This window comes from Marmota marmota, unplaced genomic scaffold, assembly GCF_001458135.2.
Source record: "Marmota marmota marmota unplaced genomic scaffold, marMar, whole genome shotgun sequence".
In the NCBI taxonomy this organism is placed as follows: Eukaryota; Metazoa; Chordata; class Mammalia; order Rodentia; family Sciuridae; genus Marmota; species Marmota marmota.
This window is the reverse complement of record NW_025999899.1, coordinates 2,898,806-2,913,454: the sequence shown is the minus strand read 5'-3', so window position 1 is coordinate 2,913,454 and position 14,649 is coordinate 2,898,806. Positions and strand designations below refer to the sequence as shown.

General features: G+C 42.2%; 1 protein-coding gene across 3 annotated transcripts in view; it reads right to left on the bottom strand.

Annotated features, from left to right (window-relative positions):
• Nucleotides 1-6,065: 6,065 nt before the first annotated feature.
• Itgae (integrin subunit alpha E) overlaps nt 6,066-14,649 on the bottom strand; it is a 66,637-nt gene continuing 58,053 nt past the window's right edge. For all 3 annotated transcript variants that reach the window (XM_048798403.1, XM_015505919.2, XM_048798404.1), the window contains 5 exons: nt 14,521-14,574; nt 14,140-14,235; nt 12,566-12,661; nt 7,696-7,806; nt 6,066-6,443 (listed from right to left, as the gene is read on the bottom strand). In XM_048798403.1, coding sequence (XP_048654360.1) covers nt 6,348-6,443; nt 7,696-7,806; nt 12,566-12,661; nt 14,140-14,235; nt 14,521-14,574 — 453 coding nt within the window. In that variant the 3' untranslated portion in view covers nt 6,066-6,347. The remainder of the gene's footprint in view (nt 6,444-7,695; nt 7,807-12,565; nt 12,662-14,139; nt 14,236-14,520; nt 14,575-14,649) is intronic.

Sequence of the window (14,649 nt, the reverse complement as noted above, 5' to 3'; positions counted from 1 at the left end):
TTTCATTGTAGTTGGACACAGTGCCTTTACCCTTTATTTATTTACTTCTCTGGCCCATCTGCCCCTCACCTTTTGGGTCTCCCACCTACATTCTGTCACTGCAAGATAACAGAACAAAGGACAGGAACATCGACAGAAATGCAGGAAAGCTGAAAGATAGACCTTAGCTATAAAAGAGGGAAGATCTCCCCCTTCCACGGATTCCACCTCTTGGGTCCCCTTCTTCCTCCGGGAGAAGTCTTTTCTGCTGTCCTTTAATAATTTAATAATAATTAAATAATTTAATAATAATTTGCCTCGGCGTGCTTCTCTGGTGTTATACTTCAGCATTGGGGAAGCAAGAACTCGTCACCAGTAAACAGCGTTAACATGACCACAGCTCCTCTCCTTATCACTAGCCTCTTCCCCTAAATTAGAAGCTCCCTGGGCTGGGGATGTGGCTCAAGCGGTAGTGCGCTCGCCTGGCATGCGTGCGGCCCGGGTTCGATCCTCAGCACCACATACAAAGATGTTGTGTCCGCCGATAATTAAAAAAAAATAAATATTAAGAAGCTCCCTTCCTGGAACTGGAAGGTCTGGGAGTAGGAAGGAACCCTAAAGCTCACAGGGTGTGATCCTCCCAAAAAGGTGTGATCCTCTCAAAAGACCCAGGGGAGAAGTTCTCCAATTTTAGCACGCATGGAATCCTTTAGAGAAGAAAAAGGCAAATTCCTGGGTCCTGCCCTTAAATTTTTTCATTCAGTAAGTCTAGGATGAGACCTGCAGATCTGTGTCTTGCTCCCAGTTGTTATTTGGTAAGCATGGATCTTTAATTCCTTTCATCAATTTCAACACAAATGCCATTTCTTCAAAAATGTTTATTTTTATGATCATACACCAAATACACCAAAAGTAGTCCTTGCCCTCACCCCCAAACCCCTCCCCCTTGTACTGGGAAATTGAACCCAGGAATGCTTTATCCATTGCATTATATCCCCAGTCCTTTTTACTTTTTGAGATAGCCTAAATTGCACAGGCTGGCCTCAAAGACCTCAAACTTGCAATCCTCTTTCCTCAGTCTCCCAAGTAGCCTGGATTATAGGTGTGGGCCACCACACTTGGCCCCAATCACTTTCTACCCCATTACCCATCTTTTTTTAAAAAAAAGTATTTATTATTTTAGTTGGACACAATATCTTTATTTATTTTTATGTGGTACTGAGGATCGAACCCAGGACCTCACATGTGCTAGGCGAGCGCTCTACTGCTGAGCCACAACCCCAGCCCCCCCCCATTACCCTATCTTATTCCCATAAAACACCTGTCATTATCAGAGATGATCTCATTAACTTATTGACTGTGTCCCCCCACCCCCCCATGAGAAGCTCCAGTAGGGAAGTGACCTTGCCTTTGGACATCTGTGTATCCCATGCTCACCCCTGTGCTTGCCACATTATTGTTCTGTACATATTTGTTGAATGAATGAATAAACCCAGCCTTTTTTTTTTTTTTTTTTAATAGAGAGGGCTTTCGGAACTACCACCCTGTCCCAGTCATGACAGGGAAAGCTGCCAGCCTCTCCCTCAACCCTCCCCCATGTGGCTCTCCAACCCTCGGGGAAAAGCAGCTTCCATGCAGTCACATCACTCCTTATGAACCTGAGGACACTGCTGCAGGATAAGGCAAAGAGGAAGATAGACCTTCCAAGCTGGCAGGAGTCCCCTGAGTTGCATCTGGCCTAGAGAAGCACTCCAGAGGCTGGTACTGGGGATTGAACCCAGAAGCACTTTACCACTGAGCCGCATCCTCAGCTCTTTTTATTTTTTTATTTTGAAACAGGATCTGGATAAGTTGCCGAGGCTGGCCTCAAACTTTCAGTCCTCCTGAGTCACTGAGATTACAGGCATTCACCACCACTCCAGGCTCTCGGGAAGCACTCCAGAGGCTGGAAAGCACCCCACAGGACCACTCTTGTACAAGTGGCACAGAGAATGGCACTTCATTGAGTCTCTCCACTCCCCAAAGGGAGCTGCAGGTTTTGTGACCAGAGCTGGTTTGTTCTGTGGAGGGGTCTCCAGAGACCAGAGGGGTAACTGAGGCTCTGAGGGCACTGAGCCCCAGTCCAAGAACCTCTTCTGTTCTTGGTTACTCAAACCTTTACTGAGCTCATACTGTGTGCTGCTGGAGAGGCTGGAATGCCAGATACTAACCTCTTAGCCTGTCACAGCTGCCACTCTGGCTTTGGAGAAAGGGCTGTGCTCTTACTTGTCCTCCAGGTAGGTGGACCTCCCTGAACTCCTACGCTAACCTGCAACTTCCTGCAAAGCTTTAGAGATTGCATGAATGGCATCCGAGGAGAACGAGCTGCCTCCTTGTGGGGGTCCCTGACAACACAGCTGGTTAGACTATGTCCAAGATTCCCTGGTGAGTCACAACATTGATTTGCTAGGTTACAACTAGAATTTTTAAAAATTAGAGCATGTTTAAGAAATGAGGATAGGCATTATTTAGTAAAGTTTTTGTTTCAAGACTGTCTGTGACATTATGACATGGAATATATTTCTGTGGGTGTGAAAAATGTGTACAAGCTATACCCAGAGTATCTGTATTTTATCTTCACGTGGCTGGAGCTAACTCACCATCCCAATATACCTAAAAAGAGAGTAGAGGAGAAGAGGGTTTTGGTTTTTTTTGTTTTTTGTTTTTTGTTTTTTTTGAGACAAGATCTTGCTGTTAACCCAAACTGCCCTTGAACTCCTGGGCTCCAGCAATCCCCCTGTCCAGTCTCCAGAGCACCTGGGGAAACAAGCCCGTGACACCCCTTTGCTTTTTACATTTGCATCATTAAAACTCTGAGTCAAGGACATTTCCAAAATCAAGATGAATTCTCCCTGTGAGAGAAAATTGGCTGCTACTTTTGAGTGCATTTTCCTTGATTCTGCCTAGCCCCATGTCAAGTCTTAGAGCCTCATAGTGCCTGATGGACATGACCTTCACAACTATTACCACAGTGAACACTTCTTAGTGCTCGCTGGTTGCAGAGTTCTGCTCTAAATGCCTTACATGGAGGGACCTATTTAATTCTCATGACCACTTCTGTGGTTGGTACTGTCATTACCCTGACCTATCCTAAGAGGTCAGATGTGCCCACAATCCACACCCTTAGTGAGCATCTGTGCCAGAACTGGATCCAGGAAATCTGGCTCCATAGTCCAAGCAATCGCCTCCATTGTTACCATGAGCATGATGCTTTATAGTTTCCACATCGCCTCTCTTCACTCGCTCTGTGAGAGAGCCAGAGGTCACGGCAAAGCCACTTCACACCTGCTGAAACAAGGTCCAGGGATCTCCTGGCCAGTCACTGGGGCTTTCAGCATGTCCTCTAGGAACTATGGCTTCTTCTGGAGGACACAGTGTGTAGTGCATGCATCCACCCTATCGCTGTGAGGGAGGCCTCTGCTGGGGCCAGGATCCTGCACACCCCTCTTCCTATCCTGTCACATAGTGCTCCTTGGAAGGAAATGACTTAATTCTTTGAGAAGAGAAGGTCAGTCAAGAAAATGGGCACCTTCTGCAGTGGTTCCCACTGACACAAGGGCCAGGAGCACCATCCTGGTATGCCAGGAACTAAATTCAAGCCTATAAACTTCACTGTAGGGGCAGGAGACAGGGGTGCATTGTCAGTCATCAAAGTAATCAGAGCCCTGTCCCTGCCTCACCACCCCTTCACGTCACCTCCCTCCCCAGAACACATACCCTGCCTTACTAGGATGAGTGCTGTCACCTGAAGTAAAGGAAGGGATTAGCAGTGAGCAAACCATTCTCATCTTGTTCATGAGCCTTTGACTGGTGGGGTGATTTAAGGTATATGTGATGCAAAATAATTACAAAATGGATTTCTAAAGGGCCTTTCTATATCATCTCACTTGCTCCTATGACTTGCTGACATTTTTAATCTATTGTTCTGTGTGGTTTGGACCTACTCCTGGGACCATCTTGCTCTGCTCAGCCTCTAGTAAAAACCACAGTGGTGCCAAGGCCTTGTCCCACCCCAAGGTCTTGGACGGATGTTCAGATGTTACTTCTGCCTAGTAAACTCTATTTTCCACCTCAAAGGACAGGGAAGGCCTGGAGGTAGATTTGAATCTGTCCTAGTGCACAAAAGTCATTACAAGATGACCGGGCCTTCCTTCAGAGCCTCATGTACCCTGGTAGCCCAGAGACAAGCATGGGACAGCCACAGCATGGAAAGGTTTCACCAATGGCCTCACAAAGAAACCTGTCCTTTAATTTACCTTTTGCTCCTGCTATAACAAACACATTCCATTAATAGGCATTTCTGATCCACATAAAAACTAGCAGATACATTATTAATGTTGCTTAAATATAGTCAATAGGAAAAAGGAAGCTCCAATCTGTGGGAAGTATTCCCGCATCCATCAGCAGCTCTAGGGACCCATCTTAATTGATGGGTTGGTACTTATTACTTTGCTCCCAATGGGGAAAAACTTTACAAAAGTATCAAACAAAAACAGTAAAGCAGGGGTCTGCAATTCAAAGCCAGCCTCAGCAACTTAGCAAGGCCCTAAGCAACTGAGCAGACCCAGTCCCTTCACAGAAAACAGTGAGGTGTCTGTGGCTTCCCATTTAGTTCCTTGTACATAATTCTTATGTAGATTTTTTTTTTTTTTTTGGCAGGGGGAGGACAGTACCCAGGATTGAATCCAGGTGGGGGTCTACCTCTGAACTACATGCTTAAACCTTTTTAATTTTTTATATTGAGACAAGCTATCGCTAAATTCCTGAGACTGGCCTCAAAATTGCAAGCTTCTTGCCTCAGCCTCCCAAGTAGCTGGGATTACAGGCATGTGCCACCATGAGGCATGTAGATTCTTACACAATACACTGTCCTCACCTCCCATTCCAACCTCATATTCCCCAACCCAGCTTCAGTGGAATAGGCTTACATGCTTTATCCCATCCTTCATTTTCTAACCTCCACAACTCTCACCTTAGTCCTTTGCAGGCAGCTTCAAGGTTCAGCTTGCAGGCATCTGTCTCCTCCTAAATTCCCATTGGTCTGGATCGTTGCTTTTTCTCTCACTGTCACATTTGGGTACACATCTGTAGAATAGAGTTATGAGGGCAGGAAAAGGCTTCCCCAGTCTGAACCAGAGAACTTTAATGAAGCAGATAGTTGCCAAGGCTTGTAAAATAAAGAATGAATTAATTAAATTCCTTTAGCCCATACACTTAAAGTGTCTGCGGTAGAGTGACCAAGCCTGAGAAGGGGTCTCTCAACTGTCAAAAGGGTCTATAACACAAAAAGCCAGAAACCTCTGCCGGGAGGCACTAGCCAACCTTAAGCAGCCAGCCAATTCACCTCGTGAGTTCTCTGTCCAGGAGATACTGGTCCGAAAGCCCCAATGTCCTAATTCCAGTTACTGGCAGCCTTTTGCTAGGTTAAGAAATCTAAAACATTTGCACAACCAAAGTGGGCCATTTTTTCCTACCCTGGTACTCCAACCTTAATCTCAGACCACACGGCTCTAAAGAGAGGAAAGACAGCACCCAGAGACCCAAGCCAAGGGCCTGAGATCATCTGCCAGTGCTCTGGGTAGGGCTAGTCCAACCCATTCCCAGGCCCTGGAAAGAAGAAACCACCCCTCAGTCCCCCTGACCAATGTGCCCCCAGGACTGCAACAACTGGATACTAGATCCCAGAAGCTAGAGAACCAATTAAAAAGCTATTTAGAAAACACAGCTCAGTAAAATGGCTGGATAAATATTCAAAACAACCAACTGTTCTAAAGACAAACTCTAATCAGGGGAAGAAAAAGATATTTTTCACTATCATAATAGTAACAAAACTATATATATATAGCTGAAAATAAAGGTTTTCATAAGTGACCTTCATAAAGGTCTTCTTTCTTTGAAGAAAATGATAAAACCCTGCAACAGAAGTGTTTTTAAAAACCTCAGCAAGTTAGAAAAATGTTGTTTTTCTGAGGAAAACAATATTGGAAACATATCAATGATCCCCAATTAAGGCTATACACTTAAGATAAACCAAGCAGATATAAAAATTTATTGCAAAGGGATATTTATTTTAAGGTATATTTGCAAATTAAAAGCACTATTATAAAGGAAATAGTTCAACTTTATTTAATAGCGGATGTTTCCCAAGTTTACTTTTTGTACAATGCACAAACATTTGGGGGACAATGTGTGGTTAAAAAATAATATTCTACAATTTGTTCAATGCTGCTCTAGATTATCCTAAGGAAAAAGTAATCAGTACAATGCCAAATCTCTAGAAGTTCAAGAATTAGCTGGTTATTCTCTCCCAGTGGACAAAGAAGCAGGTCCTAATCTTTTTCCAAGAGTAGACTGTCCGATTTCAGCTGGGCCTTCCTTATGCTCTCCAAGTTCAGTTGTTGATATTTTCTTTTAAAAAAGCCACACTGAAACAAAGGAAGAGAAGCCCAATTATAGGCCTAAAATACCTGTTTTAGAAAACGTACTTCCAGTTGTTGCCTACATAGCCCCTAAACAATTCTGCTTCTTATACTTGTATTCCCTTTCCCTTCTCCTGAGTCTCTCCCTGATAGTCAATCCTCCCAGACTCTTTGATGCTATCTTTCCTGGTGCTCAATCCTCAATTGGAACTGACTTCCCATCTCACTCTGAACCCCCAGAATTTAAACCTTTCTTCTAACTAATTCTACAAAGTTGTACAGTTTGGGCTGCACTGGATCTAATTTTACTTATGTAATAGTCAGTACAGCCTACCATGCTGAGGGTAGAAAGAGATCAAGTATAGCCTCCTACACCAAGCTCAGAATCTAGTAGGAAAGGAAAAAATTACAATATGGTGTGACAAATGCCATGTGAAAGTGTTTCCAGAAGGGAGCTCACAGGACAAGCACAAAGCCCAACACAGAGGAGCCCAACACAGAGGATCCAGGAATCTCTGAGCTGAGTTTCAGGGGAGAGAGTAAGCAAAGTGAAAAGGTGGGAATGAGCACCCCTGGCAAGAAGAGTAGTCTGTGTTCAAGCAGAAAGATGGGCACCTATTTCTAAACAGCTCGATTTGTCTTGGAGAAGAAAACAAGACTTGGGCATGGGAAGAGAGGGGTACAGGCCAGAGAGCACAGGATCTTGAACAGCAATTAAAAAGTTTAGACACTCAAACAGGGAAGACAAGGAAAGGATTTAAAAAGGAGAATGACCGTCAGTCTGTTTTAGGAAGATCTCTCTTCAATTAGATCTTTATTCCTTCACACAGAAACCAAGTTTCTCATTTGCCTAAATGGGGTGTAAGGTTGAAGCAAGAGGAGAAAGTGGCCACAAGGCCAGGGTAGCTGCTCTAAGTAAGGACTGGCTATCCTGGGGGTACAGTGCCCAACACCACAGCCAGGTCCTATCTCCCCCCCCCCGTTTTTTTTTTTGGTACTGAAAATTTAACACAGGAGCATTTTACCACTGAGCTACATCTCCAGCCCCACCCCACCCCCTGTTTTTTGTTTGTTTGTTTTGTTTTGTTTTTTAAATTTGAGACAGGTCTCACTAAATTGCTAAGGACCTTGTTAAGTTGCTGAGGCTGGCCTCAAACTTGTGATTCTCCCATCTTAGCCCCCCAAGTCACTGGGTTTATAGGCATACACCACTGCACCCAGCTTTATCTCATCCTTATTGAATACAATGAGAACTGACCTTGAACAGGATGACTATAATCACAACCAAAACCAGAAGGCCAGCAACACTGCTTCCAATGATGAGAGGCAATGAATGGTACTCCTCATTTGTTAGGAAGATGACCGTGATCTAGACAAGACAAAGAGATGGTCCAATAAATCAGGTTCAGCAAAGAAGGAAAACAAGTTCTTGTTATTTTAAATAGAAAACATGAGGACTTGGCAACATCCTGGGCACTGATCAAGAGTGCTGACAGTAACATCCCCTGATGCAGCTTTTAGATGATCTAAAATCATCTCACGACCAAAATACCTTATAAGAAACCACTGTAGCCTCTTATCTAAAACTGCTGTGTCAGAAGAGTGTGACCTTGAGTTAAAGATGCTCTAACAGTTGGAAAGAGAGTCCCATGGCATCAAGACAGAAAATAAAGATTCTACAAAGCCATGTTCCATGTGTCCTTGAGTCCCACACTAATTATCTTCAAAGTGATGATTTATCTTAAATGATCTCCAAGTCCTCTCCAACTCAGTTCTCACAGCTTTTTTAAAAAGTGTTTTTAGTTGTAGATGGACACAATGCTTTATTTTATTTATTTTTTACATGTGCTGAGGATCAGACCCAGTGCCTTACACATGCTAGGCAAGTGCTCTACCACAGAGCCACAATCCCAGCCCTCACAGCTTTTTTTGATCTTGCATAAATCCCTTAAATTCTTTGGCAATATAATCTCCTTACAAGAAACATTTGACAAAGGCACTGATCTGCTCTTCACTAGACTGAGGACATATGTTCCTCAGGGACATGATAATACATGCAAAATTGTATTCATGTGTAGTACTTGTGGGGCTCTTCTAGTATAAATTACGCCTGTTATTTTTCCAAAGGATCTCTCAATTTCAGGTATCTAATCTCCTCACTAACAGGGCTCAGCTAGAAAGCGCGAGGTATGTGCATCCTGATTGAGACCCAGCCCTCCCAGGTTGTTGCCACAGCAAGGTGAAGGACTGAAGTGGAGCCAGAGGGCCATCAAGACTGCTCTGCCTACCCAAGACAATGAATTTCCTTCATGCATATGTTTAAACAGCAAAGTTGGGGGTGTTCAGAGAGATTTCTGTATGGAGTACAGAACCACACAAACTTACCTTTGAGGCTTCTTCCAAAAAAGTTAAAGGCAATTGACTTAAGATTGATCCTCCAGGCCCTAGTTAACTCACAGGCAGCTGAACTTAATAGGGCTTAAGTTCTGGGCCTTGAAAGTAGAGAAGTGTCAAAGCAACAGAGTAAGAGAAAAAACAGAGATGGCTTTTTTTTTCCCCCCCTTTTTCTTTTTTAAGCAGAAAGTAGCAGAACTCAATAACCTGGGTTTAGGAAGTACAAGGAAATTCCAAGGTGATGGTGTTAGAATCAGGCCAGATTTGGGTAGAAGAACCACACCTATTTTTCTTTTTCTTTTTTTTTAAAGAGGAGAAAGAGAGAGAGAGAGAGAGAGAGAGAGAGAGAGAGAGAGAGAGAATTTTAATATTTATTTTTTAGTTTTCAGCGGACACAACATCTTTGTCTGTATGTGGTGCTGAGGATCGAACCCGGGCCGCACACATGCCAGGCGAGCCCGCTACGGCTTGAGCCACATCCCCAGCCCATACCTATTTTTCAAAGCCTTCTTTCTTTTTCCTCTTTGAAATGCACAGGTTCCCAAAAGGGCCCCAAAGCTACCTACGCAGAGGTTAAGGGAGAAGCAGGATACAGGATATTCTCCTTGTGGCAAACATTGACAGTGACCTACTCAATAGCCATTTTCTCCGTTCAGATGTTGTTTAGGAATCAAGACTGATCTAAGATAATCACAACAGAACTATCCTCTTTTTGCCAGTGACTAAGATGAAATCCAGTCCTCACTAATAAAACTTAAAGGGGCCTGGGTTTGTGGCTCAGTGTTAGAGCACTTGCCTAGCACATGTGAGGCACTGGGTTCTATCAACAACACCACAGAAATATAAATAAAATAAAGGTATTGCGTCCATGTAAACCTAAAAATATTAAAAACAAACAAACAAAGATATAAAGGGATGTCTCCTGGGAGTTTTTAGAGAAGTTTCCTCTCTGAAAAGGGAAGGCACATAAAGAAAAATGCTTTTGGTGACCTCTTGCTTCCTAGTTTGTATTCTGTCATGTGGAATACAAATTGAGCATTCCTGATCCAAAAATTCAAACTCCAATATGTCCCCAAATCCAAAACTTCTGAGTATCTTGTTGCTACTCAAAATGTTTCAGACTTTGGAACATGTTGGATTTCAGATTCGGGAATGAATGACTGGTAAAGTCTATTAAATATTCCAAAATTTTCTGATATCTGAAATATGTGAGGTCCCAAGCATTTTGGATAAAGGATACTCAACCTTATGGCATTTGGAGATTGGCAACTTCATGCTGGACATAAAGAAAGGCATTATCTAACACACAAGGATTAGGGAGGCAGGCCATTAAGCAGGGCCTACATTTCTTCCTAAATAAACAGTACATGCCCTTCTGGCACATTAGCTGAATTTTTTCCCCAAATCTGTAGCTAAAATGCATCTGGATACACAGCTATTTATTCTCATAGATTCACTGTAAGTCAGGTGCTTATTGGCAGGAACTACTTAATATTTTGCTTAGGATACTGAATTTAAAGAAAAGGATTTTTGGGAATCTATGCTATAGAAATAAAAGCATCAATAAGAGGAAGAAATATATAAGTAAATTAAGAATATACACATAATGAACTATTAATAATAATTCTTTTTGGAAAGAGAGTTAGGGGCAGGAGAAAGTGAAGGAAAATTTGTTTCAGTTGGTACCTTTCTATAAGGATTAGATTTTATTGCTATTTTATTTTTAAAATTCTAGGCAGTACAATAATGAGGCACTTATGTTTCTTTATTATGTCATTTTCTGTATTGGAAGAACTTTAAAAACAGCCTGTTGTCTCAGCTACTTAGGAGGCTGAGGCAGGAGGACTGCTTGGGCCCAGGAGTTCAAGAATAGCATAGTAACACAACAAGACACTGCCTCACAAAAGAGAGAGAGAGAGAGACTGACTTTGAAATAAAAGAAAATGTTTATCTTACATATCTAGAGAATTGCTCCTTTCCCCTCCTCCAAGAAGGAAAATTGAGTACTTATATTTAGCAATCCAGGCTCACTCTATGAACATTTGCTCTAGTGAAGAATCATGCCTAACTCAAAAGCTCATTGATAACATCATCTCTGAAACCAAGAGCATGTTCTGGCATAAGTCAACAAGTATGAAAATGCAGTGTTATGCCAGGGTTTACTGAAGGAAAACCAAGGGAATAACAGCTGATAGGCATTGGTTGTTTTCCATGTCAAATAATTTCTAGAACTAGATTTTGGTGATGGTATACATAGTGAATAATGAATATACTAAATGATACAGAACTGTACTTTTAAAAATAGTTACAAATGTAACTTTAATTTTACATGTATTTGCCAGAATACAAAATGTATTGTTTTTTATAAAGTACGTATTTTTTTATTTTTATAGTTGTAGATGGACAGCATGCTTTTTTTTTGATTTGTTTATTTTTATATGGTGTTAAGGATTGAACCCAGTGCCTCACATATGCTAGGTGCATGCTTTACCACTGAGCGATAGCCCCAGGCCTATACTGAGTTTTTACAGACTGTATATAACTGTTAAAGCCCTAGCCAGTAAAATAGGTCAATAAATGATGACAATTAAATAAATACTATGATTTTTTTTTTTTTTAATGCAGTGTAACACACACAAGATTACTTAACCCACTGACCACAGAGGTCAATTTAATTTCTGGTCATACTTCTAAAAATCAAATTCCAAGAGTTCCAGTACTGAATCTAAGTCTTATTTTAAAAATTATGCAGGGGCTGGGGTTGTGGCTCAGTAGTAGAGCACTTGCCTAGCTTGTGTGAGGCTCTGGGTTCAAGTCTCAGCACAGCATATTAATAAATGAATACAATAATGGTCCATCAACATCTAAAAAAAATTTTTTTTAAATTATGCATTCATGAGTACTGTAACTATTTAATACTATAACTAAACACTGATATACACAGTAGAAAGACAGTTTATATATGCAAAGAATAATTTCTCAGGAAAAAAATTTTTTAAAGTCAATGTATGTGGAGAGCAGTGACCCAAACCATGGTCCCTGATTCCCTCATGGCTGCATCTGTGCTTGGAAATTCCTGTGCAAAGGTACAGGCCAAGATGGCCTAGTTGCTATGGTGATGCCCACCCAAGGAGGCTTTGTGCAAAGGTGCACAGCTCTATCAGTTAGAATCTTGGATTCAGACACCAACTCCCAGGGGTAGAGAAAATTCTAGACATAACCTTGATGTTGAGCAAGTTTCGCTGCATCCTTCAGGCTGCCTGCTTTGCTAAAACTTTCACACAAACAAACTTCTGTTGAGAAAAACTATATAATAAATGTGCTTAGCTAGCTCTGATGTCAGTCAAGCCTTACCAGGCCCCAGGCACCTGGCCCTAGCTTTTTTTCTATGTGTTTGTCTTTTTTTTCATTCCCCATCACCCCTCAGGTTTCTGAATTAATGCCATGCTGGTTGCAGCAAACATTTTTAAATCAAAGTATACATTGCTGTTGGATCTAAGCTAGTTATTTCAACTTAGACCTCCTCAGCTTAGGCCTTTTTACTCAATTCCTTATTTGATAGGTAAAATTGAGGCAGAAGCAGATTCATTCAAGATCACAAAGACAGCATTAGTAGCAGAGCCAAGAACAGAAGTGATAAAACTGAAAATAGGAAGAGAGTAACAAGGGAGTGGCTGTGCAAGGACTCAAAAGCTACACACAGTTCTCCTACCCAGAGAACAGCCAGGGATTACCTTAGTTCTGTGGTTCTCTGCATTCAGCTCCTCATATAGAGATTTGTTGAAAGATATTTCACCAAAAATCTGCAGTTCAGTTACATCTCTTAGTAACTATTAGATGAGGGGGAGGAAGAAGAGAAACAAAACATATTAAGCATGGATTCCTTGTTTCTGAACAGCATTCACCACCTTTCCCTTTAAATGTGTACCATCTCCAGTATTCTTTAGTCTCATTAATGTCCCCAGCATCCATTCGGTTACCAAACAAGAAATCTGCAATTAATCCTTAAATTCTTTTCCTTTACCCTCTATCTCATGCCACTATTCCTAGCCAAAATCAGTTAACAATTTTTTTTAATTCTCTCTTGCATATATTCCTTTTTTTCTCCACCCCCATTTCCAGTTCTTCAGTTTATACCTCACTGCTCTCATCTGGATCACTACAAGATATTAAACTTGATTACTAGTTCCCACATCAGAATAAGTGATCAGGGAAGGCCTCTCTAAGAAAGTAACATCTATATTAAATACAAGAAGAAACCACCCACATGAACTTAGCAGAAGAGCAATGTTATGCAAAGAAATAGCAAGTACAAAGGTCCTGTAACCATAGTAATATTGGCAAATTTGAAAGGACAGAATAGCTGGGTTATAAGAAAGGGACAGCAGGAGAGAAAAGAGAGTACTAGGAGAGAAAGTTGAAAAATTAGCCAAGACCAGACCATGTACCTTGCAGGCCATGGAGGTGGGGGGGAGGTATGGTTCAGAATCTAAGGGTGTTCAAACTTCACTTTTTTTTTTTTTAAGCACAATCTAATGTGGATGGATAGTGGTTAAGTGAATTATTTATAGGTGTGGGAAAAGCAGAGGCAAGGAGAACAAGTCCAAAGTTACTGCAACTGCCCCAGCAAGTGACAGTAGCTGTAGAGATGGAGAAAGTAAATTAATTTAGGATATATGCTGGAAGTGAAATAGAGTTTGTTGGTGGAATGGATATGAGGTATAGGAAAGGAGCAAGTCACAGATAATTCCTAGAATTCCTAGTATGAAACAGGATTAAGAATAGCCAAGGGGGCTGGGGATATAGCTCAGTTGGTAGAGTGCTTGCCTAGAATGCACAAGACCCTGGTTCAATCCCTGGCCCCACAAAAAAAAAAAAAAAAAAAAAAAAGAATAGCCTGAGTAACTGGCTAAGGAGCAGGCTGGGACAGAAAGTCATCAAGAGGCCTGTTCTTGGGCTGTGGTTGTAGCTCAGCGGTAGGAAGCTTGACTAGCGTGTGTCGAGGCACTGGGTTCGACCCTCAGCACCACATAAAAAAATAAAGAGGGCTGGGGCTGGGGCTCGGTGGTAGAGTGCTCCCCTGGGACGCGTAAAGACACTGCGTTCGATCCTCAGCACCACATAAAATAAAATAAAGGTATTATGTCTATCTACAACTAAAACACACACACACACACACACTAAAATAAATAAAGATTAAAAAGTGGAGGGGGGATGCTGTTCTGGACATGTAAATGCCATTACAGTTTCTAAGGGAGATGGCCTAGAGCTGGATAATCAGATCTGGAGAATTTTGGTCTCAAAATACCTGCTCGGCGTGACTCAAGGATATCTCTGCAGCCACAGTTACATTCTCTTTATCTGATGTGATATTACAGCTCACTGAATACCATTCGTCCACACGCTGCAAAAAGAATCTCATTAGCCTAATCCCTTTACGCGTGGGAAAGGTGAAATTTTTAACACTCAGGTCCAGAATATTTCAAGGTCCCAGAACAGGGGGTGTGAGCAGTTTGAGCGCTCACTTTGACTCAAGTAAAGCACCAACCCTGGCAAACCCAGTGAGGGGAGGGAGGAGGGCCCTGACCGCCGCCGTGCATTGCTTTCAGGAGGAATCTTGGAAAAGTAGCATCCTGGCTTCTCCCTATCACGTGCTTCAATCCCTCCCTCTCCGGGAAACCACGCTCACCTGAAATGGATCGCTCACACAAGCGGGCTGATTCTCGGTGCACCCAGTGTAAGCCTGAAACGAAAGCCATTCCAGGGACGCACTCAACAAACCAATGCTCCACGGTTACCTACCCCCTCACTCCAGTAA